This window comes from Cherax quadricarinatus, chromosome 4, assembly GCF_038502225.1.
Source record: "Cherax quadricarinatus isolate ZL_2023a chromosome 4, ASM3850222v1, whole genome shotgun sequence".
In the NCBI taxonomy this organism is placed as follows: domain Eukaryota; kingdom Metazoa; phylum Arthropoda; class Malacostraca; order Decapoda; family Parastacidae; genus Cherax; species Cherax quadricarinatus.
Genome location: NC_091295.1, coordinates 46,141,837 through 46,168,609, shown reverse-complemented (window position 1 = coordinate 46,168,609; position 26,773 = coordinate 46,141,837). Strand labels below are relative to the sequence as shown.

The window sequence follows — 26,773 nt, the reverse complement described above, 5'->3', positions numbered from 1 at the left end:
CTGTATAGAGGCTCTCAACAGGGGAAGAGCGAAAAGCACCAAGGCACAAACGTAAGCCTTGGTGATGGATAGAGTTAAGGCTAGAGAGAGTAGCAGGAGAGGCCGCGGAATAAATCTGGTCACCATAATCGAGTTTCGATAAAACGAGGGCTGAATGTAGGCGAAGCAGAGTTCGACGATCAGCTCCCCAGGAAAGATGAGCAAGGGTTTTAAGAAGGTTTAGCCGGCTGTGACAAGTTGCCTTCAGAGAGGTAATGTGAGGTTTCCAGGTTAACCGACGGTCAAAGAGAAGGCCTAGAAACCTGACTGTATCACGTTCGGGGATACGGGAGCCATAGAGATACAAAGGATGATCGGAGATAACAGAGCGTCTAGTGAAAGTAATTTGGTGAGTTTTGGTACTTGAAAATTTAAACCCATGTGTGGTGGCCCAAGTGGAAACACGGTCGACCGCATGCTGGAGAGAAACTGCAATAAGGTGACAGTCAGCGCCTGCACAAGCAATAGCGAAGTCATCAACATAGAGTGATGACCAAATATTGGGTGGAAGAACAGAGGCCAAATCATTTATAGCAAGGAGAAAAAGTGTTGTGCTTAGAACACATCCCTGAGGGACACCTTCAGCTTGGACGAAGTCCGGGGAAAGAACATTATTGACTCGAACACGGAAATGTCTGTCAGTTAAAAAGTTCTTAAGGAAGGATGGTAGATTGCCTCGGAGGCCTAAGGAATGGGCCTGGGCCAAAATATTATACCTCCAAGTTGTGTCATATGCCTTCTCAAGGTCAAAAAATATGGCAATAACTGAGTGATTATTCGCAAAGGCATTACGAACATACGTATCCAAGCGTAGTAAGGGGTCTATGGTAGAACGACCCTTACGAAAGCCATATTGACTAGCGGAGAGACTGTTGTGAGTCTCTAAATACCACATTAAACGTCGATTTACGAGGCGTTCCATCACTTTGCAAACTGCACTAGTAAGAGCGATGGGGCAATAGTGGGAGGCATCATGTCCTGTAGTACCCGGTTTGCGGAAAGGGAGAACAATGGCAGATTTCCACAGCTGGGGAAGAACTCCTTGTGCCCAAATAAGATTGAAGAGGTGTAAGAGGACTACAAGGGCTGACCGATGTAAATGTTGTAACATACGAATATGAATGTCATCAGGCCCAGCTGCCGATGATCGGCAAGCTGAGAACGTTGCCTCCAGTTCTTGAAGTGTAAAAGGCACATTATACTGTTCTTCTCTGAGAGAAGAAAAATCCAAGGGTACTAACTCTCTGGCAGACTTTGAGGAAAGAAACGAGGGGCATAGATGGAGCCCTCGGGAAATACGGACCAGATGTGTGCCAAGTTCAATGGCAACGTCGAGAGGGTTTGCTATATCAACACCAGTGACCCGTAGAACAGGAGCCGGGTCAGGAGAGTATTTACCACTCAATTTCCTCACTTTTTTCCAGACTGCACTCATAGAAGAAGCAGAGGTGATGGTGGAAACATAGTCTCGCCAACAAGTGCGTTTAGCTTCACGGATGACACGGCGAGCGATTGCACGCTTCTGCTTAAAATCAACAAGTCTCTCAGCGGTTCTATTGTACTGGTACCTGCCCCATGCAGCACGTTTCAAACGTACTGCACGAGCACAAGCAGGAGACCACCAAGGCACGCACTTCTGAGAATGCCTGCCTGAGGTTTGGGGTATAGAATGAGAAGCTGCGGTATAAACTGATGTCGAGAAGATGTGTAGGAGCTCATCAATGGAGGATGAAGAAGGAACCTCACTAAAAGCAGTGAGGTGTGAGTAAAGATCCCAATTTGCCCGATCAAATTGCCAGCGAGGGCTACGGAAAGGTGGTGAATAGGAAGGAGAAGTAAGAATGATCGGAAAATGATCGCTGTCATGTAAGTCTGGTAGAACAGACCAGGTGAAGTCTAGTGCAGTGGAGGAAGAGCAGACTGATAGATCGATGCAAGAGAGAGTATGAGTACGAGGATCAAAATGGGTGGGAGTACCCGTATTTAAAACATGGAAGGGGTGAGAGGCAAGAAAAGCCTCCAACTGAATGCCACGTGAGTCACAATGAGACCCCCCCCAGAGGAAATGGTGGGCATTAAAATCACCAAGTAACAGAAGTGGTGGTGGTAAGGATGAAACAAGAAAGGCAAAGTCTGGGATAGAAAATGCTCGAGGAGAGAGATATAAAGAACATATTGTAAACCACTTATTCAAGTGGATACGGGCTGCAGTGTAATGCAGCGAGGTATGGACAAATAGTTGACAGTACGGAATATCATTGCGTAGAAGAAGGGCACTTTCATTAAAGGTCCCATCTGAGAAAGGATCCGAAGAACACAATAAATTATAGCCTGAGATAGGTTGGAAAACAGCCGAGTGTAATTTTGGTTCTTGTAAGCAAGCACCAACAGGGGAAAACCTGGAAAGCAACATCTGAAGCTCACCCCGATTACCCCTGAGGCCGCGGATATTCCACTGTGAATAGGCCATGATTGGCGATGAAGAAAATATCAGGAATCTGTAGGTAAAGGCACCTATGGACTAGAGGGGTTAGAAAAGCCAACGTGTGGTGGCATTGGAAGATGTTCAAGTAGCGAAGGAACGGAGCGTTGCGAAGAATGGGGTTGTGAAGATGGAGAGGGAAGAGAAGGAACAGGAAGTGAATCTGTGTCCATTGAAGGTTTAGTCTCTGCAATATATTCTGAAATGGCTTCAAGTGTTTCTGAATTCAAAGATGTATGGGAGACCATATTGGAGATAGGAGGAGGAGGGTGAGTAAAGATTGGGACAGTAATGGACTGTACCAAAGTAGAGGGGGAGAGAAAAGTGTAAGGGACTGGAGATGAAGTGTGGGGGGGGACAGAAGAGGCAGAAACCTGGGAGGTGACAGAAGAGGGAGAAACTTGGGAGGGGACGGGGGTGGAAGGCATAGTACGAGGAGGAGGGTGAATCTCCACACTTGTAATAGAGCCAGAGAGAGGGGAAGAACTAGGTACAGAGACTGGAAAGGTAAAGTGTGGAGGTGGAAGAAGGGAAGGAAGGGGCAAAGAAGATTTGAGCAATGTGGATTTTTTGGACTTCTGAGTAGAGGGGCGATTGGTATTAGGTGTCGTACGAGGTCTTGTCGATACTGGGGCTTGTGAGGAAGGACGCGAAGATGTGAGAACAGACTGAGTTGTAGTTGGGACGTCAGAGCCAAGGACAGCAAAAGGATTAGATGCCGTAGTGGCTATGGGAGGGGTAACAACAGAGGAGGCTGCAGAAGATGGGACCCCAGAAGTGGGGGGACGTTTGGAAACACGAGAATAAGAAACACGGGGTAGTCTTCCTTGGAGGCGGAGATGAGTAACTGCCATAGCATAAGGGAGACCTTCTGCCTCTTTGAGGCAACGGATTTCACGTTCATTTAAGTAGACCTGGCAACGGCGGGAGTACGAAGGGTGAGCTTCATTACAATTAAGGCAAGATGGAGGTTGACTGCAAGATGTATTAGAATGGTCGTCGGCACCACAGACTGTGCATTCGGCCATAGATCTGCAATATTTCGCTGGGTGACCAAAACGCCAGCAATTTCTACATTGTTGCGGTGTAGGTATCACCTTTCGAACTTGTAACCGATGTCCCGCGACATATACAGAGGACGGGAGTTCTCGGCTGTCAAAAGTTAAACGAGCCACATTGCAAGGGTAACGTCTCTGCCCCCGGGCAGGAAGGACATAAGTGTCTACTTTGAGGATTGGGAGATCCTGGAGTTCCAGCTGTTCAAAAATGTCATTGCCACATGACTGGAAATTCTGTTGGACTATGGTATGGGGCAGAATGACAGTACCACTACAAGAATTGAGAGAAAGATGTTTTTCAATAGTGATAGGAGTAGTATCGATATTCGAAAGGAGAGAAAGATCATGAGCTGGGTAGCATTCTGGACAGTGACGATGCGCGTACCGCTCTTGAGAGCGTGAAATGAAATATCTCTGCCAACATGACGCAGGAGCGCTTTGGCAATACTATGGTCAGAAAGGTAGGCAGAAGAAGTTGGTCTTAAAGTAAAGAATTTAGTCCATTGTATGGTCCGAAACCGAGTGTGGAGAGGGAGTGCTTGACGTGTCGGTCTTTTCCGAGTAGAATGGGAAGGTAACGACGGAGCATCATCAGGAGATTGACGTTGGCGTTTAGGAGTAGGACCGGAGTTGGTCCGGCATGAAATGGGTGGGCGATTCGAAAATTGCCGTACCGTAGAGGGAGAAGCCGGAAGCATAGTCAAAGGAGAGCGGAGTTCAGACAAATCGAAGGAGTCAGTCGAAGCCCCGGTACCTGAAGCGGGTGAGGAAACAGCACCAGCAAGAGGTACAGGGGCATCAGGAGTGTCCGAAGAGTGGTCTAAACACAAGGCAGGGTCAGAATGGGGTGCGGTATCAAGAAGGGGCCCGGGGGTAGTGGTTTCATGGACTAGGGCTGCCATGGTTAGGTTACTCCTTTGCTTTTTGTTTTTAAGAAAAAAAAAAGAAAGAAGAAAAGAAAATAAAAATAAAAAAAGAATAAAAAAAGGGGGGAGCGGGGAGGAATAGTTCCCAGGAGGAATGAAAGGGCCGGAAATCTCCCTCCGCACCCAAGAGGACCTCAACACTACTAGTAGCGCAGATGCAGCATGGAACCCGTGCCATACCCTACCCTTCATGCCAGTAAACCAGCAATCCGGGATAGCAACCTCACATCTGCCGAGCTACCTCGGTGGACAAAAGAGAGGGCGGCCGGATATCCGCCACAAAGCATACCTCCTTCGGCCACCACCCCCGGAATCCGAAAGGTGGCTTCCAGAGATACACCAGTCGCCCAAAAGACACCCCAAGCTACTCCGGGATACCGGAGAGGGATCGGGACATCCCCAGGCAATCCAGATTCCACGGCAAACTATGCCACCGCCAAGAACCTCAACGGAATGGGATGGACCCCGGTCTCCTTTCCCCTACCTAGGAACTAGCGCGCCTGTGGGAGAAATCCCGAAGGCCAAAAAGAGGAAGGGCAAAAGGGAGGGGTGAGGAGGAGGAGGAGGAGGAATGGAAAAAGGGGAGGATGGGATAGGGGAGGGGAGAATGGGGGGTAATTAGGTTCGGTCTGAGGAAGAAGACCGACAGGCCTAATTCCTCAGACCAAGAGCCTCTTCACCACGCCAAGGAGCCCCCCTTGAAGAGGGGCAGATTTCCACAGCTGTGGAAGAACTCCTTGTGACCAAATAAGATTGTAAAGGCATAATAGGACTGCAAGGGCTGACTGATGTAAATGTTGTAGCATACGAATGTGAATGTCGTCGGGCCCAGCTGCCGATGATCGGCAAGCTGAGTGTGTTGCCTCCAGTTCTTGAAGTGTAAAAGGCACATTTTACTATTCTTCTCTGAGAGAAGAAAAGTCCAAGGGTGCTAACTCTCTCGCAGACTTTGAGGAAAGAAACGAGGGGCATAGATGGAGTCCCTGAGAAATACGGACCAGATGATTGCCAATTTCATTGGCAACATCTAGTGGGTTTGCTATATCAACACCGGCAACCCGCAGAACAGGAGCCGGGTCAGGAGAATATTTACCACTCAGTTTTCGTACTTTTTTCCAGACTGCACTCATAGAGGAAGCAGAGGTGATGGTGGAGACAATCTCGCCAGCAAGTGCGTTTAGCGTCACGGAGGACACGGTGAGCGATCGCACAGAGGTAGCAAAACTACCTGATTAGACAAGAGCACTGACCATACAATTGTCTTTCAACTATTTATGGTGGTAGAAGTAACTGCCAATGGCCACCAGTTGTCTCACTGGAGGGTCACCTGATATGCCCTTAATTAAATGATCTAATTTCCACTGTGATGGGTGACATGACCACCACAGCACTACCAACAGATGCTATGTTAGAACAGGACTGATAGTGGTCCTTTTTTTTCTATCTAGGAGCTGAGTTTTATGAAAGAGGAAAATTTTTCCACTTTTGAGGCTAATATTATGAGGGGAGGGGGGGATATCTAAATTAAATCTAAGGAAGTGGACAAGGCACATTTCATCAGAGCAAGAGCCTCTTTGCCACAGAAAGGTACCCCTCCTTGAATTGGCTCTACTAGAAATTAAAAGAATAATGGTTTTTGTATCATTAAGGTACTGTACATATAATTTTGTCTGGATAATAAAATTAGTGAATGATTTGCATTAAAATTTTATTTCTTTAATAGCGTTATGATACACAAATTACTATAGAAGGCAATACGGTACTATAATAAGACAATTCTTCCTGAACAGGTTGGAGTTTTGCATAATTTTCCCCTGATATGTCAAGAGTAATAAAAGTACATTACAACTTCAGTAATTCTTAAATGACTCATGCTTGTGAAGCTATAATGGTACATTAATATAATAGCCACCAGCATTATCATACTTATGCGGAAGCACTAAACACCATAATGGCCATAAAATGCCTGAGGAATGAGTTAATCAAGTTTGATCGAAGAAAAGGAATAAACCAATCACCAATAGCTCTTGGTGATACACAAAAAATTAGAAAGGTTGAATATTACCTCAGGCAAAACAGGAAAAAAATACATTAAAATAAGCACAGAAGAGGGAAGAACAAAGACAAAATGGAAAAGCAAGTCACTGTTTCTATAATAAGAGGGGTAGAGTGTGAATACTGTAAAGACAGAAAACGGCTATTAGTTTATCTTATATTGTCAGATTTTCAAAGGGCTACAGTATGTTAACATCTAAGGCAAGTACTGGTACCAAAGAATAAAACAAATACAATATAATAAATTATCACTACCCTCAGCATCTGAACATCAATCATCATAGAGTAACACATTTAGTACTCACATTTTTAACGATGCAACACTATTAATACCTGGATTGTTAAGTTTAAACCCTAAGCATTATGACCGTGTTAAGTGTTACTCCAGTAAGGCGATATGTGATTTACTAAACTATAATACATACTGGTTAACCAAAACAGCAAACACACTGAAATATTTAGTCTTAAGGCTATACAGGGAGAGAGTATGTGGATTGAAGGAGTAATAGTGTAGAATAATAGTTTATGTACTGGGATATCATTATTGGGAAGAAATTGTGCATGCCATCCTGGTGGTTAACGCTCTCACTTCACACGGTGAGGGCCTGGGTTCGATTCCCAGCCAGAGTAGAAACATTGGACGTGTTTCTTTCCACCTGTTGTCTATGTTCCCCATCAGTAAAATGGGTACCTGGGTGTTAGTCTGTTAGTCGACTGGTGTGGGTCGCATCCTGGGACACTGACCTAAGGAGGCCTGGTCACAGACCGGGCCGCGGGGGCGTTGACCCCCGGAACTCTCTCCAGATAAACAATGATGTCTATGGTCCAGACTTCCCTAGTCATGCAAATGTCAGTTTGCCTTCACGTAATCTAATTAAAAACAGAATTAATATAACCTTGGCATTAGCATGTATGAAAGCAAGCACCACCTAGCCATTACTGTGGCATGAGGGGTGTAATAATGATAGGAGTGGAAACAATGGCACAAATATGCAGAACAAGCCATCACTCAGGCATTTTGCTTTAAGCAGGGCTTAAAGAAGCTGGAGTGAAACACTGTCCAAATAAAGGCTTGTGCATTTTTTCTTCGTCTACATTTATTTTCTGTGGTAACTATTACTGTATAGCCTACAAAAACCCTGTCCTATATTCATTGCTACTGACCCAGCATTCACGGATTTAAGTTATATGGTTAATAAACACACACAAAGAAAGGACCGTGGACAAGATGAACACAGATTGTGTAGATAAACAGCAATATATTACTATAATAGAAGTATCATGTTTACATTAGAAAGATTATGAATCCATAAGGTCTCTTAAAGCTGCATTTTGCATATAAAAATATTAGCTTTTATTTTTATATGCAACAGTTTCAATTCATATATTTAAATAATTAGCAGCCTGTACTCAAATAATGTCATACAAAACTTTAAAGCACAGTATAATATAAAATACAATATACTGTTCCTTACATACTCTACTCTCTCCTCATACATACAAATATAAAGTGTGTTTTTCTAAGAAAATCCAACTAGAAAATAACACACAGTATTTAGATATACTGTACTAGAGGGAATAACTTGGTCTAAAAACAAACATCTTGATGTACTAGTACTGTATAAAAAACAAAGGCACCTGATGTGGTCAGGTAGTCATACACACAGCTCTTGTCAGGGAGGGTGGGGAGTCAGTAAATGGGAGGATCAAACCTCATTTGCTTCAGAATAATCAAATTATGAATAAACATGAATTCAAGATGAGAATTTCCTGCACTCTGTCTCCAATACTCTACATTTACATTACATTATATAAAATGTATTTTGCATATTAGTAAACCCTCTTGTAACAAGCAGCTTATGTTCCTGAAAATCTGCACCTTGTGAAAACCAGTGTTTTGTAAAGTGAAGAACATGAAAAAAAAGATGTTATATTCCAAGCACCTCCAAATGTGACAATTAAATTTTTAGTTTTACTATCATACAAGGTAAAAATTTCTACAATATTATTTATCTTATATTCTGTTAGTAGTTATTTGAAGCACTGAAAGGTGTTGGGAAGGGCAATGTGGGTCTACTGGGCTAAGTTGGATGTAGAGGAGTTTATCAGCTGACACAAACTAAGGACATGTTTACATCACAAAAATAACAGCCACATTTCCTTATCAAACTGTAGCAAACAAATAAGAACTTAGCACACCTATACCAAACAAACATACTAAAGATCAATGCATCTGAAAAACTAACGAGAGTCAATAAGAAAAGTAATATGTTGTGAGAAGCTGTGCCCCAGATATGTGGAGAGAGCGGCTAACTCTGGCTTTGGCTCACAGCAATATTGATAAAATAATAATAATTTTTTTTTATAAAAAGCATACAGGTGACACACACATCGCAAGAAGTCCGTAGTACTGTATGCACAGCAATTCGGTCAAATTAACTTTCTTGTTTAAACACTTATTCACACTTTTTTCAATCAATAAAAATGTTCATCAATTGTAACAATAAAGCTAGAATAGGTACATCAGATAGCATGTGAATGTGTAATTAGTGTAATTATAATAATGAAGATATTGATCTTTTTTTAATTCGTGGTATTAATGCATAATGAATATTCTCTTCGATCATTTTATACAGGTGTTTTATATAAATTAAGCAATCATAAGTTATATAAATTTTGGGAAAACCTTAATTGTATTAAAAATTGTCAAGTGGGCATCACTTGCTTATCAAGAACAGTGGGAGAGTAAGAGGAATGGAAGGTACTCATCAAACTGAGAAATTCTATGGAGGAACCTAATGGAATTACAATACTTGTTTTTAGATTTATGACACTAATATATACCAAAGCTCTTTTAAAGTGAGCAATGAAATTTTGGATACACTGTTTTAATCACATATACACAAAATCGTACTATGTGATGTCATGTTATAAGAGGGTTTACTGTACATACTTCCCCTCCATTAATCTTTACATTTCTTAGTTTGATTTATCAACTTCCATAAAGTAACAAATTATGTGCATGGCAGGAACGAGTACTGCATATTTAAATTTTATACACACGTTTCCTAGAGCACTCTTCAAGTATTGTTGTCTCGTACAGTACATAAATTCATAATGAAGACTTGCCAGTTCTTGAGGTAAAAAAGTTTGTGTAACAATTGTACTTTATAAGAGCACTTACCAAAAAGAATCCATTGTTTATATCCACCTGTTACTGTATGGTAGTAAAACAAAACTTGTACTAAAATAGACAAGGACACAGTTTGTATAAGCTCAAATATTTTCTATATACTACAGACCTTATACTAGAAGCTTATTAATTAAAGGCAGGAATTATGCATCTACAGCACCAACTTCAATTATAAGTATGGGTAGTTATAAGCAAATACTGATAACATTATGCTTACAGTACACGTGCTTGTGTACCATCCAGGACACATTATGCATATATTATTACTAGTGGAACACCATAAGTTCAGCTTGATTGGAAAAGGAGGCTGTTTGAAGTTCTGATCTGTCTAAAAATAGTGACCATGAAAATCTAATTGATTCACAAGAAAAAGAAAGAGATGCAAACAGTTGTACTAATAACAACAAACTCTTATGATTTATCATGTACGAGGCTTATAGTTGTGCGTGTCATAATTATACTTTGTAATCATTGTTAAGTGAATGAAACAGAAAACTCTCTAAACAAAGGCTTTCTGAACAATTAAACAGTTGATGGGAGGAAGCTGCTGGTGGTGGCCAATGGTGGCTAGCAGTGGCTTCAGCATGGTATGAGATAAGTTTTACGACTCTCTGATTGTGGGTTCTATCCTCGCCCGTGGTATGGCTTTTTTAGTGGCGTCAGTAGCTTATTTCATTTACATATTACATATAGAAAGTCCATAACCATGGCCTTTCTGTATGTAATATAACCATGGGCTTTCTGCATGTAATATAACCACAGGCTTTATCCATGCACAACCAATGTCACCCATCTCTGTACAAACACTGCATTATGTGGAAATAAATCTTTGACTTTGAATATAATCCAGCAAAATAGAATGTTGCACATCTGATGAAGTCTGTAGTTAGCATTTCTAACAGTGCAGAATGATGTAAGGCTTAGCATTAAGAGGAAGTGTGTGGAGGAGAAGGGCAAGCCACACAAAAACTTCATGGATGCAGAATACGTTCATTATCAGCTGTCTGTCTTTATTTCGAAGTTTTCATTCAAACAAAATTCCTTCATTGAACATAAATTATGATGTATAATTATGACAGCATTCATAGCCATAAACCTTGTGTACATGTTAGTACATGATATAGGACATGAAAATTAAGTGTGATAAAATTAGTGCTAAAATATGTAGGTTTATGTGGCAATGCCAGGAATCTTGTGAAAGTCTACCATGTTTTCTAGTTTTTCAGCTTTAATGACAATATTTCATCTTTGAATCTTATTTAACATAAAACTTAGATGGCAGTACTTGATAAGGCACATACGTAAATATTAATAGCAGAATGCATGTTAAGAGATAAGTATCCACAACCTGCCACCTACCTGTTCATTACCATCACTTCCTGCTAACTAGACTTCCATTATATTTTCCCACAAACTCTGCAATTTCTGCACAAATGTCTAATGTATATAAAGCTACTGAACATATATGGATGGCTGTTTAACTAGTTAACCCCTTCACTGTTGGTGCCGTAGTACTACGGCTTACAAGCCAGTGTTGGTGCTGTAGTACTACGCCAAAAGCTGGTAGACCTACATGTGAGAGAATGGGTCTGAGTGGTCAGTGTGCACTGTATAAAAAAAATCCTGCAGCACGCAGTGCATAATAAAAAAAAAAAACTCCAACTGTGTGTTTGGTTTCAAACATTAACTTTGCAGTGTATTTTCGTATAGTATTTATAGCCATATTCTCGTTGTCTTGGTCTCATTTGATAGAGTGGAAGATATATTACAGAAATAGAATTGATTTTGAATGGTTTTTGGACTAAAAGTACTTTGAAATTGAGCTCAAAGTAGCGGAAATGTTTGATTTTTGCTGATGTTCAAGAGCAAACATATCACGCCACACACCCAATACATGTGAACTGGTAAGTCTAATATTCTTTCAAAAGTGTGCCGATATTATTTATACCATTTTTACAAAAGTGCAATAGTCTGCAAAACAGTAAATCTTCTATTTTTTGCATGAATAAAAATTCAAAATGGAAAGCAAACGTAATATAAGAGGGGCCTGGAGACGTGACTAATGAACAGAGAAGGTGACTCACGAAATTGTAATGACACAATTGGAAACAAACCATACCACGGGTGGGGTTAGAACCCACTATCAGTCTCAAAACTCCAGATTGCGGGTTCTAACCCCACCCGTGGTATGGTTTGAACAGCGACGTTATTTTAGTGCTAGGAATGTCTGCATTGTTCATTCTGGTCCTTATTTTGAAATTGGCCTTACTTGAATTGTGTATGAAATTGGCCAAATTACCAATTCCTGATCACTTTATTGGGTAGCTGAAATCAGTCAATGAGCAATTTCTTGCATTCAATTGATAGAACAAATGGAGTTTTAGCAAAAAGGCTATGAGTTTGGTCGACTGGAATGATGGAATTGGCTGAAAAGAGGGCTCAAAGTGGGCAAAATCACAGATGTGTAAATATCGCCGAGATCGCTGTGAGAGGGTAATTCCACAAGTTTTTCCATCAAATTTCGTACTTTTGGTGTCATTACCATCGGGAAAAGATTCTCTATCATTTCATAAATTAATTTTTCTTTTAAATTTTTCGACACAGAGTGAGTTCAAGATCAGGGGTCTTGACAGTGAAAGGGTTAATGACTAACAAACACAGACTTGCACTTCCAAAACACAGGACTAGTTATGAATTACTTAAGGCTGAATTTTGAATGTCATTTTCTCATTTTTTCTACCAAATCCTTTCACACTTTATGTGCATTTCATACGTGTACAGAGAACTTGCATTTCTTTGAGATTGGAAAATAACTGGAGGTTTAATATTTACAATTCTTCTAAGGCTAAATTACAATAATTTTTTCTCATTTGTACAAAATGAATTCATACATGGATTCATTCATGGTAGTAGGTTGGTAGACAGCAACCATTCAGGAAGGTACTTCCGTCCTACCAAGTAAGTGTAAAAAGAAAGCCTTTATTTGTTTTACATGATGGTAGGACTGCTGGTGTCTTTTTTTTTTTCTGTCTCAAACATGCAAGATTTCAGGTACATCTTGTTACTTCTAAATACACTTAGGTCACACTACACATACATTTTTTTTTTTTCAACAAGACAGCCGTCTCCCACCGAGGCAGGGTGACCCAAAAAGAAAGAAAATCCCCAAAAAGAAAATACTTTCATCATCATTCAACACTTTCACCTCACTCACACATAATCACTGTTTTTCCAGAGGTGCCCAGAATACAACAGTTTTGAAGTATATACGTATAAAAATACATAATATATCCCTCCAAACTGCCAATATCCCAAACCCCTCCTTTAGAGTGCAGGCATTGTACTTCCCATTTCCAGGACTCAAGTCTGGTTATATACACATTTACTGTATATACAATCACTGAGTTTTCTTTGATTTTATCTTAATAGTTCTTGTTCTTACTGCTTTTCTTTTCATATCCATGGGGAAGTGGAATAAGAATCTTTCCTCCGTAAGCCATGCGTGTTGTAAAAGTCAACTAAAATGCCGGGAACAATGGGCTAGTAACCCCTTTTCCCATATAGCCTACTAGAAAGAAAAGGAAAAAACCGTCAAAGTGGGATACGTCATCCATGGAGCCAAAGAAGGGAATGTACAAATGTATAGTGTTACCAACTCTCTTATATAGGTGTGAAGCTTGGGTTGCAAATGCTGCAGTGAGGAGGTGCCTACAGGCAGAGGAGATGTCCTGTCCAAGGGCAATGTGTGGTGTAAATATTATGCAGAGAATTCGGAGTATGGAAATTAGGAGGAGGTGTGGAGTTACTAAGAGTATTAGCCAGAGGACTAAAGAGGGGTTGTTGAGGTGGTTTGGTCATTGGAGAGCATATAAATCTGTAGGGGAAGGAAGGCAGGGTAGGGGTCGTCCTCCAAAAGGTTGGAGGGAGGGGGTAACGGAGGTTATGTGGGTGAAGGGCTTGAACTTCCAGCAAGCATGTGTGAGCATGGTAGATAGGAGTGAATGGATACGAATGACTTTTAGGGGCCTGACAACATGTTGGTGTGTGAGCAGGGTAGTATTTAGTGAAGGGATTAAGGGAAGCCAGTTATTTTTATAAAGCCGGACTTGAGTACTGGAAATGGGAAGTACAATGCCTGCACTTGGAAGGAGGGGTTTGGGATATAGGCAGTTTGGAGGGATATCTTATATATGCTTCTAAACTGTTGTATCTGAGTGCCTCTGCAAAGACAGTGATTATGTGTGAGTGAGGTTAAAGTATTGAATGATGATGAAAGTATTTTCTTTTTGGGGATTAAAAAAAAAAAAATTATATATGTTCATTTTGTGCATGTATAGACAGCTCACACTAGCTTGACTGAGACTGCTCAAAAATTTTTTTTCCAACAAGTCAGCCGTCTTCTCCCAAGGCAGGGTGACCCAAAAAGAAAGAAAATCCCCAAAAAGAAAATACTTTCATCATCATTCAACACTTTCACCTCACTCATATATAATCACTGTTTTTGCAGACACACCCAGATACAACAGTTTAGAAGCATATATAAAGATATATCCCTCCAAACTGCCAATATCCCAAACCCCTCCTTTAAAGTGCAGGCATTGTACTTCCCATTTCCAGGACTCAAGTCTGGCTATATAAAAAGAACCAGTTTCCGTGAATCCCCCCACTAAATATTACTCTGCTCACACTCCAACAGCTCATCAGGTCCCAAAAACCATTCATCTCCATTCACTCCTATCTAACACATTTACACATGCTTGCTGAAAGTCCAAGCCCCTCACCCACAAAACCTCCTTTACCCTCTCCCTCCAACCTTTTCGAGGATGACCCCTGCACCGCCTTCCTACCCCCTACAGATTTATACGCTCTTCATGTCATACTACTATGATCTATTCTCTCTAAATGACCAAACCACCTCAACAACCCCTCTTCAGCCCTCAACATCTATAGATTTAATACTTAAGATTGTTGTAAGGCAGAATTATAATATTTTTTCCTAGTTAATTTTTTACCTAATGTATCCCAGTTGATAAGATTAGCTAAAACAAACTCTGACAATATAACAAACAAAAAATGCATTTGTGGCAATAAAAAAAAATTCCCAAAATTAGGGAAAATAAATTCACTCCTAATTTTTTTTTAACACATCGGCCATTTCATCACTCAACACTTTCACCATCACTCATACATAATCACTGTCTTTGCAGAGGTGCTCAGACAACAGTTTAGATGTTCCTCTAAACTGCCAATATCCCAAACCCCACCTTAAAAGTGCAGGCATTGTACTTCCCATTTCCAGTACTCAAGTCCGGCTATATAAAAAATAACCGGTTTCCCTGAATCCCTTCACAAAATATTACCCTGCTCACACTCCAACAGGTCGTCAGGTCCCAAAAACCATTCGTCTCCATTCACTCCTATCTAACATGCTCGAGCATGCTTGCTAGAAGACTAAGTCCCTTGCCCACAAAACCTCCTTCACCCCCTCCCTCCAACCTTTTGGAGGATGACCCCTATCCTACCTTCCTTACCCAACAGATTTATATGCTCTCCAAGTCATTCTACTTTGTTCCATTTTCTCTAAATGACCAAACCACCTCAACAACCCCTCTTCAGCCCTCTGACTAATACTTTTAGTAACTCCACACCTCCTCCTAATTTCCACACTACGAATTCTCTGCATAATATTTACACCACACATTGCCCTTAGACACATCTAATCTGCCTCCAGCCTCCTCCTTGCTGAAGCATTTACAACCCATGCTTCACACCCATATAAGAGTGTTGGTAGCACTGTTGGTACCACCAGACACTCGTACATTCACTTATTTGCCTCCATGGAAAATGTTTTTTGTCTCAGATACCTCAAAGCACCACTCACCTTTTTTCCTTCATCAATTCTATGGTTAACCTCATCCTTCATAAACCCATCTGCTGACAAGTCAACTCCTAAATCTCTGAACATATTCACATTTCCATTTTCCCTCCCTCCAATGTGATATCCAATTTTTCTTTATCTAAATCATTTAATACACTCATCATCTTACTCTTATCTATGTTCACTTTCAACTTTTTACCTCTACACACCCTCCCAAACTCGTCCACTAACCTTTGCAACTTTTCTTTAGACTCTCCTAAAAGCAAAGTATCATGAGCAAAAAGTAGTAACTATGTCAACTCCCATTTTGTATTTGATTCCCTATAATTTAATCCTACCCTTCTTCCCAACACCTTAGCATTTACTTCTTTTACAACCCCATCTATAAATATGTTAAACAACTATGGTGACATACATCCCTGTCTAAGACCTACTTTTACTGGGAAATAATCTCCCTCTCTCCTACACACCCTAACCCGAGTCTCACTATCCTCACTCCAAAATATTGACTTTGGAAAAATTGTAAGACAAACTGTATCTGATAATTCTTAAAGTGTTACCTGCATTATATCCAAAGTTCAATGACATAGCTCTATAAATAAGGAAAATATCAGAGGATGAAAGTTGAAAACCACGAGTGATATGAGGCAGCTGTCCACACAGCCATGAGACTGGTGTTGTACTAATCATGTGGTGTGCAAACCCTTCCTACATCGAAGTGTTGCCTACAAGAAAAAATCACAAACGTGTATTTAAATGGACAAAGGATATATATATACAGAGATTAACATTTCTTTAATATTGTCAGCATCACTTAAGTGATGACATCATCACTGCCAATTTTCAATTAGCTAAAACATTACTTAAAGATGTATAAATGAAATGCTGTAACACTGTAATGTTGCGGGAGTTCACTATTTTTTTTTTCCAACAAGTCGGCTGTCTCCCACCGAGGCAGGGTGACCCAAAAATAAAGAAAATCCCCCCCAAAAAAATACTTTCAACATCATTCAACACCTTCACCTCACTCACACATAATCACTGTTTTTGCAGAGGTGCCCAGAACACAACAGTTTAGAAGTATATACGTATAAAAAATACACAATATATCCCTCCAAACTGTCAACATCCGAAACCCCTCCTTTAGAGTGCAGGCATTGTACTTCCCATTTCCAGGACTCAAGTCCGGTTATATAAAATAACCAGTTTCCCTGAATCCCTTCACTAAATATTACCCTGCTCCCACTCCAACAGCTCGTCAGGTCCCAAATACCATTTGTCTCCATTCACTCCTATCTAACACGCTCATGCACGCTTGCTGGAAAGTCCAAACCCCTCACCCACAAAACCTCCTTTACCCCCTCCCTCCAATCTTTTTGAGGACGACCCCTACCCCCGCCTTCCTTCCCCTACAGATTTATATGCTATCCATGTCATTCTACTTTGATCCATTCTCTCTAAATGGCCAAACCACCTCAACAAACCCTCTTCAGCCCTCTGACTAACACTTTTATTAATTCCACACCTTCTCCTAATTTCCACACTCCGAATTTTCTGCATAATATTTACACCACACATTGCCCTTAGACAGGACATCTCCAATGCCTCCAACCGCCTCCTCGCTGCAGCATTTACAACCCAAGCTTCACACCCATATAAGAGTGTTGGTACTACTACACTTTCATACATTCCCTTCTTTGCCTCCATAGATAACATTTTTTGCCTCCACATATACCTCAATGCACCACTCACCTTTTTTCCTTCATCAATTCTATGATTAATCTCATCCTTCATAAATCCATCTGCTGACACGTCAACTCCCAAATATCTGAAAACATTCACTTCTTCCATACCCCTCCTCCCCAATTTGATATCCAATTTTTCTTTATCTAAATCATTTGATACTCTCATCACCTTACTCTTTTCTATGTTCACTTTCAACTTTCTACCTTTACACGCACACACCCAAATTCGTCCACTAACCTTTGCAATTTTTCTTTAGACTCTCCCATAAGCACAGTATCATCGGCAAAAAGTAACTGTGTCACTTTCCATTTTGTATTTAATTCCCCATAATTTAATCCTACCCCTCTCCTGAACACCCTAGCATTTACTTCTCTTACAACCCCATCTATAAATATATTAAACAACCATGGTGACATTACACATCCCTGTCTAAGACCTACTTTTACCGGGAAGTAGTCTCCCTCTCTTCTACACACCCTAACCTGAGCCTCACTATCCTCATAAAAACTCTTTACAGCATTTAGTAACTTACCACCTATTTCATATACCACAATGTAATTGCTATTACCTTACCAGCACAATATATCCCCCCCCTCTCTCTCTCTCTCTCTCTCTCTCTCTGAGACAGTCTGGCTGAATAAACATGTAGCTCTATTCACTATATTAAACAATGTTTAACAGTATTTGTAAATAAAACAGAATAGTACTGAATGTAAAATTTTGGGCAATTTTTCTTAGTTAAAAAAGTAGGCAACATTACATAAATTATATTATGGTTTGGGGAAAGACTCTCCAATTATAACAAGGATACCTATGAGAAAATTGGTCCCGAGGTCTGAACAATCAACTTACACACAATATTCAGGAATGAATTAATGCTAGGGATCCACTATACTGTTGTCTTGGAACTTTCATTTTCTCATTCTAAAACTATTTTCTGAGGATCAAAACAGTTTCCAAATATACGAGCCATCCATGTCCAAACATACAGTGTTCCACTGTGCCATATTCACGAAAAAATGCAAAGACCATGTGGGTCAATAAGAGCTAACATTATGAATACATCTTTGGGGATATAATGTAAAATTTTGCTTATCTGAAAAATAATTACCGTACAATAACCAGGAGTTGCATTTTCAATTTTACATCATTTATTCAACTGAGCTCAAGATATTTTGCCCAAGTTGTTATCTGCAAATTTTTCAATAAATTTTCATGCAAAAAATATAAATAAATCAAATATTATCATTACTATTATTTTTATATAATAATTTTATTATTCAGCTTTCACAAATAAGCACTTAAACCAGTATGGGTCATTCAGTGTTGAAATCAAATAATTGAATACTTAAAACATCTTTACTGAATTAGCTGTTTTTAAAGCTTCTATTGCTTTGGTATTGCATGAGCATGCAATTAATTTTCTACTTGAACAGTATAATGTACTGTAATTAGTGCCTTCAAGCCTTTCATTTAACAAATAGCTATCCTCTTCCCAGAGGACAACTTAACAAAACTATTAAAATAATATCCCATATATGGAAGTCTTTGTATATATCCAGAAAACATGCATTTCCTAAATGATTTCAAATCCTATGCTTTTCAGATATAGAAACTAGTACATATATTGTACAATACTACTTCCACATATAGGAAACATGGTAAATTAATTTTGTTTTACAATGTACAGTTTAGTAAATATTCATAAAACACAGCTTTGGCAAATTTTTGTGGCATGTCTTCAATATATACAGCAAGGTATTTCCAGTATAGATATATATATAAATAAGGGTCATTATCAGCAGACTTCTAAGCCAAACTGCAATACTACTATGTCAAATAGTGAGTTGCTAGCACCAACTAGTTTAAAAATATTTAATAATGACTACTAAAATATAGAATGCTTTTAGTTTTCAGTGGTTTTACTTAGGTGGGATCCACCTCTATGCAGCGGTTAGGAACCATTGTATTTTAATACACCGTCTCACACCAAGTCAGGGTGACCTAAAAATGGAAAAACATTCACCATAATTCAGTCAACAGCTGTCTTACCAGAAGTGCATAGACATCACAACTCAACTACCCATAGAACTGCAACATCCTTGTCACTTCTTCATAGTGCAGGTTCTGTAATTCCCATCTGCACGACTCGAGTCCAGTAACTAGTTCCTACGAGTCCCATTGTAAATGTTATCTTGCACACAAACAAAGCATCAAGGATTTAAAACTATTTACAGGTCAGCCATCACTAATCCGGCAATCAGTTATCTGGTCCCATCAGTAATCCGGCACTAATTTCGGCTTGCATAATTTCAAATTTCATTATTATAATGACTAATTATTATGCTGACTCAAATTTCATCACTGTACTGACTCAGAAATTGTGCAGATAGTTGTAAATCCACAGCAGCAAGCCAGTGGAGGAGAAAGCAGTGATGAAGTTGAGGAAGATGCAGCGGAAAGTCTCTCTACTGATATGTTAATTAAGCGTATTCTAATCTAACCACTCTGTAATCATGCAAATGCACTAAACCGGCACACTACAGGTCCCAATGATGCCGGATTAGTGATGGCGGACCTGTATCTTCACTTACGCCAATTTAACATGCTCACACAAGCCTGCTGGATGCTCAACCCCCTAGCATTCTAAGCTACCTCTACACCCTCCCTCCAGCCCTTCCTGGGATGACGCCTATCCCTTTTTCCTTCCACCCCAGGTTTATACTCCCTCTTTGTCATCCTATTCTACTCCATCAGCTAATTGCCCAAACCACATTAGCCCCACCGTTCTTTGCATACTGAATTACACTTTGATTAACTCCGCACTGTCTTCTAATTGTAGGTTTCATGTTCTCAGCATAATACTCACACCATAAAGCCCATGCCTTTTTTTTTTTTTTTTCTGACTCGATAGAAAAATTCTCTTCCTTTCACAGATGCCTTAACACTCCATCCACCTTTTTTTCTATCCTATTCCATGATTTACCTCTTAGTCTCATAGTCCTTTAACTGTTGTAACTGAACACTATATCATATTTACTTATTTATCAATCTTTTCCTTAAAATAAGTACAGTATTACCTATTATTAAACATTTTCTATATATAATTTCATTAGAGGCCCCCTTATCATTTATCCCCGGAACTATAAACTTATCTACTAAGCCGTCTAGAAGTCTCTTTCACTTAGCAATTATTCCCTTGGTTCAAAACCCTTTAGGTTACATTCACTTAATTGTTTCACCCACTAGGTGCATAAACACTTACTATAATCCATATCTCAACCCATTTTTGTTCTAATCCATATAATTCTTGAACTTCAAACACCTATACCCCCTCCTCTCTCTAGCTGATCATTTAACAGTACCGCTATCCCATCATTAGTTCTAGTTCTCCCAGACACCTGATTTAACTCCATTTACTCATTCCCAATGATATTCTCTCACCCCTTTTAACTTTGCTTTGCTTAGTGCCAGGATATCGAGCGTCCCTTCATTTATAATGTTAAAAATCTATTTTTTTCATCGTCTGTACTATATTCATGTAAATTGAAACAACTTTAAAATTTCTTTCATGTTTTTTAGTAATCAATTCATAGACTATTACCCAGCAAGGTAGGGTGACCCCAAAGAGGAAAACATTCACCAGTGTTCATTCAACAGCTGTCTTACTGGAAGTACATAAACTTCAAAATTCAAATTAAAAAAGAAAAAAAAGTTTAGAAATGAGATGAAATATTTTTCAAAAGTGCTTTTACAAGCCAGCTTGTCCTCTGTCAATTTTGTTGAAGAGTTCAACAGTAAGTTCTACATACTTCCCAAGTTTGGCATCAAAAAAATAAAGCTTGTCTTTTATGATGGTGGGATTAAAGCCTTCCTTCTGCAGTGACAATTTCTTCAGCTTAAAAGTGCCTGAAATATGAAATGAAAATTTGATAAAACAATGAAAGATTAAAAACCTTCTCAAGATTGAAGAGGTGACTATACCTCATCCAATACAAGTTTTTTAAATATGAGCAAATGTGTCTCATAAAATTTTAATACACCTTATATAAAACTTCAGTAACTCTGCTTATCTCTGTGGTTTTCCTTATTTTTTCATTGTATATTTGTCTGTTCCTTTTTATTCCATGCACTTTTCCAGATTTGCAATTCATAAGTAGAACTGGTATTACTACCAGGGCTGTGGGGTCGGCATATAAAACTTTTGAGTCCAACTCCGACTCCTTTATTTATGGCACTTCCAACTCTGACTCCTTTAATTATATATTGATACAGGGAATAAATTTTAAATAAACTAAATTATATACAGATTGCAAGCATGCAACATACAAGCTCAGTAATCTGGTAAAGCTTGGCTTTAAATGCTATAGCTATGCCACTCTGGCTTTTTATTATATTTATTAAAGAAATTACAAAGATTTAGCAACCTTATAGTTAAACAAAAGACAAAACTTGAAAAAGGGGAACAATGAGGTTATATTTTCATAAAAAGACTATCAAGTATAAATTAATAGGATGTAAAAGAAACTATAAAAGAAAATCTTGAGTCAGAAACATCTTTCTCTAATAGTTAAAAAATCTGAAGTACATCCTTCGATATTACTAAAAAGAATTCAAAGTTAAAACTACAAAAAAAGCAAAAAGCAACTGAACACTTATAACAACTTAATAACCATTTGAAAAGAAATGACCTCATTAGGTACATAACCCTTCCATTTCCAGATTTAAGTATTTTTTAATTTATTTTCTATACAATTTAAATATATTAAGGGTCGGAGACAGTACATTTTCACCGGCTCCGACTCCAATAACCTAAGAATTGCTTCCGACTCCACGACTCCAACTCCACAATCCTGACTGCCATTCCATACAAAAAGCTGTTTTTATTCCTTACTTTTTCTTAATGTAGCTTTCAAATTCTGAATAATTTTATATTTTGGTTCAGTCCTCCTTTGATGGCTTGTCTAGTTAATATATCTATATACTACACATAGCCAAGCACAGGTCAAGGTTTCAATGCCAAATTTTTAAGAAAAACTATGAGGATGGCCTATTCATAAGTAATACTTTTAGAAGGATGATATCCTTACATCTTGAAACAAAGGCAAAAACCACACTTGTTAAATGCATTTAATCTTAAATGCAAAGATAAATTTAATAATGATGTAGCCAGTTCCATCATATATGATGGTCAGGTACCAGGAAACCATGGTCAGACCTAGTCAGGTACCACAGGGGGGCTCCCTGATCAGGCTCTAGGGAAACCTGATTAGATTCCAAAAAGACTTGGTCAGGCACTGCTACAGAATGTGCTAATCCTCCCTCCTCAAGTTGTTTTTATTAGCACATCAGCTGTTTCCCACCAAGGTAGGGTGGAAAGAGAAAGAAAAACTTTCACCATCATCCACTCCATCACTCCATCAGAGGCGTGCTTACACTACACTTATAAAACTGCAACATTAACACGTCTTATTCAGAGTGCAGGCGCTGTACTTCCCATCTCCAGGACTCAAGTCTGGCCTGCCAGTTTCCCTGAATCCATTCATAAATATTACCCTGCTCACACTCCAACAGCACGTCAAGTCCTAAAAACCAGTCTCTATCTAACAAACTCACACATGCCTGCTGGAAGTCCAAGCCCCTCGCATAGAAAACTTCCTTTACCCCCTCCCTCCAACCTTCCTATCCTGACCTCTACCCTGCTTTCTCTCCACTAGATTTATACACTCTCAAAGTCATTCTATTTTGTTCAATTCTCTCAACATGTCTGAACCACTTCAACAACCCCTCCTCAGCCCTCTGGATAATAGTTTTGGTAATCCAGCACCTCCTAATTTCCAAACTACGAATTCTCTGCATTATATTCACACTACACATCGCCCTCAGACATGACATCTCCACTGCCTCCAGCCTTCTTCTTGTTGCAACATTCACCACCCATGCTTCACATCCATAGAAGAGCATTGGTATAACTATACTCTCATACATTCTCCTCTTTACTTCCATGGACAAAGTTCTTTGTCTCCACAGACTTCTCGGTGCACCACTCACCTTTTTCCCCTTGTCAATTCTATAATTCACCTCATCTTTCATAGACCCATCTGCTGACAGGTCCACTTCTAAACATCTGAATACATTCACCTCCTCCATACTCTCTCCCTCCAACCTGATATCCAATCTTTCATTACCTAATTTTTTTGTTATCCTCATCATCTTACTTTTTCCTATACTGACTTTCAATTTTCTTCTTTTACATACCTTACCGAGCTTATCCACCAACCTCTGCAAATTCTCTTCAGAATCTCCCAAAAGTAGTGTCATCAGCAAAGAACAACTGTGCCAACTTCCACTTTGTGTTAGATTCTTTGTCTTTTAACCCCAAACCTCTTGCCAACAACCGAGCATTCACTTCTCTTATAACCTCTTATAACACTTGGTCTACACACACTCTACCCTTCCTAAAGCCTCCTTGTTCATCTGCTATCCTATTCTCCATCTTATTCCTAATTCTTTCAATAATAACTCCACCATACACTTTACCAGGTATATCAACAGACTTCTTACCCTATAATTTTTGCATTATTTTTTGTCCCCTTTGCCTTTATATAAAGGAACTATGCATGCTCTCTACCAATCCCTAGGTGCCTTACCCTCTTCCATATATTTATTAAATAAAAGCACCAACCACTCCAAAACTATATCCCCACCTGCTTTTAACATTTCTAACATTATCCCATCAATTCTAGCTGCTTTATCCCCTTTCATTCTACCACTGCCTCACGAACTTCCCCCCCCCCCACACTCACAACTCGCTCCTCCTCACTCCTACGTTATTCCTCCTTGCCCTAAATGTTAGGTTAAATTAGGTTAGGCAAAGTTAATTATTCTGAATGTCAATAATATACCGCAAATAATGAAAGGCATAATAAATCCATTTTTTTTTCAACATGTTGGCTGTTTCCATAAATGCAGTAAGAAAATTATGTTGTCCTTCAGTTTGTTTACAAACCAATAAGGGATCATTCAGTTAACTATCATCCATCTTTGCTTTGCAGGAATCTCCTTCCCCGAATTTCCCTCATCTTATTTATCGGATCTTTAATTGGTACTTCTTGCTTTTGTACTCATAATTCATTTATGTGAACAGTATTTAGATAAATGTAGGGAAGTTTTTATTGCATTTATGGATTTAGAAAAGGCATATGATAGAGTGGATAGGGGAGCAATGTGGCAGATGTTGCAAGTATATGGAATGGTGGTAAGTTACTAAATGCTGTAAAGAGTTTTTATGAGGATAGTGAGGCTCAGGTTAGGGTGTGTAGAAGAGAGGGAGACTACTTCCCGGTAAAAGTAGGTCTTAGACAGGGATGTGTAATGTCACCATGGTTGTTTAATATATTTATAGATGGGGTTGTAAAAGAAGTAAATGCTAGAGTGTTTGGAAGAGGTGTGGGATTAAATTATGGGGAATCAAATACAAAATGGGAATTGACACAGTTGCTTTTGCTGATGATACTGTGCTTATGGGAGATTCTAAAGAAAAATTGCAAAGGTTAGTGGATGAGTTTGGGAGTGTGTGTAAAGGTAGAAAGTTGAAAGTGAACATAGAAAAGAGTAAGGTGATGAGGGTATCAAATGATTTAGATAAAGAAAAATTGGATATCAAATTGGGGAGGAGTAGTATGGAAGAAGTGAATTTTTTCAGATACTTGGGAGCGGATGTGTCGGCGGATGGATTTATGAAGGATGAGGTTAATCATAGAACTGACGAGGGAAAAAAGGCGAGTGGTACGTTGAAGTATATGTGGAGACAAAAAACATTATCTATGGAGGCAAAGAAGTGAATGTATGGAAGTATATTAGTACCAACACTCTTATATGGGTGTGAAGCTTGGGTTGTGAATGCAGCAGTGAGGAGGCGGTTGGAGGCAGTGGAGATGTCCTGTTTAAGGGCAATGTGCGGTGTAAATATTATGCAGAAAATTCGGAGTGTGGAAATTAGGAGGTGTGGAGTTAATAAAAGTATTAGTCAGAGGGCTGAAAAGGGGTTGTTGAGGTGGTTTGATCATTTAGAGAGAATGGATCAAAGTAGAATGACATGGAGAGCATTTAAATCTGTAGGGGAAGGAAGGCGGGGTAGGGGTCGTCCTCGAAAAGGTTGGAAGGAAGGGGTAAGGGAGGTTTTGTGGGCGAGGGGCTTGGACTTCCAGCAGGCGTGCGTGAGCGTGTTCAATAGGAGTGAATGGAGACGAATGGTATTTGGGACCTGACGATCTGTTGGAGTGTGAGCAGGGTAATATTTAGTGAAGGGATTCAGGGAAACCGGTTATTTTTATATAGCCGGACTTGAGTCCTGGAAATGGGAAGTACAATGCCTGTACTCTAAAGGAGGGGTTCGGGATATTGGCAGTTTGGAAGGATGTGTTTTGTATCTTTATACGTACAGTGGACCCCCGCTTAACGAACACCTCCAAATGCGACCAATTATGTAAGTGTATTTATGTAAGTGCGTTTGTACATGTATGTTTGGGGGTCTGAAATGGACTAATCTACTTCACAATATTCCTTATGGGAAAAAATTCGGTCAGTACTGGCACCTGAACATACTACTGGAATGAAAAAAGTTCGTTAACCGGGGGTCCACTGTATATGCTTCTAAGCTGTTGTGTTCTGTGCACCTCTGCAAAAACAGTGATTATGTGTGAGTGAGGTGAAAGAGTTGAATGATGATGAAAGTAATTTTCTTTTTGGGGATTTTCTTCCTTTATGGGTCACCCTGCCTCGGTGGGAGACGGCCAACTTGATAAATAAAAAAAAAATAATAAAAAAAAATTAGTACTGCAATTAAGATGTACAAAGTACATCTCTACATATAAAGGGGCTTTTGATATGTACATCCAATTGTTATACTCCTTTGTACAAACATGTATCAAGCTGAAATGAACTTATTCTTATTCAGGAATTGAGAGGGAGGACAGGGACAGACTAAGAAAGTGAGAACCAGGAACAAGGGGATACTGATGGAAGTTTAAATACAAATAGTAGACGAGTTTGGAAGGATGTGTAAAGGTAGAAAGTTAAAAGTGAACACAGATAAGAGTAAGGTGATAAGGGTATCAAACAATTTAGATAAAGAAAAATTGGAGATCACACTGGAGGGAGGGAGTACAGAAGTAGTGAATGTTTTCAGATATTTGGGAGTTGACTTGTTAGCAAATGAGTTTAACCATAGAACTGATAAAGAAAAAAAAGGTGAGTGGTACATTGAGGTATCTGTGGTGGCAAAAAACGTTATCCGTGGAGGCAAAGAAGGGAATGTACGAGAGTATAGTGGTACCAATACTTTTATATGGGTGTGAAGCATGGGCTGTAAATTCTGCAGTGAGGAAGAGGCTG

At 39.4% G+C, this 26,773-nt stretch overlaps 1 protein-coding gene and 1 long non-coding RNA gene across 6 annotated transcripts in view; both read right to left on the bottom strand.

The window, feature by feature from the left end:
• Window positions 1-6,196: 6,196 nt before the first annotated feature.
• Window positions 6,197-26,773, bottom strand: part of LOC138854260 (uncharacterized) — a 182,769-nt gene continuing 162,192 nt past the window's right edge. Inside the window, exon 2 of the long non-coding RNA XR_011393465.1 lies at window positions 6,197-14,230. This is a non-coding gene — a long non-coding RNA (uncharacterized lncRNA). The remainder of the gene's footprint in view (window positions 14,231-26,773) is intronic.
• LOC128684514 (long-chain fatty acid transport protein 4) overlaps window positions 6,197-26,773 on the bottom strand; it is a 108,732-nt gene continuing 88,155 nt past the window's right edge. For all 5 annotated transcript variants that reach the window (XM_053770744.2, XM_053770742.2, XM_053770741.2 and 2 more), the window contains exon 16: window positions 6,197-21,286. In XM_053770744.2, coding sequence (XP_053626719.2) covers window positions 21,129-21,286 — 158 coding nt within the window. In that variant the 3' untranslated portion in view covers window positions 6,197-21,128. The remainder of the gene's footprint in view (window positions 21,287-26,773) is intronic.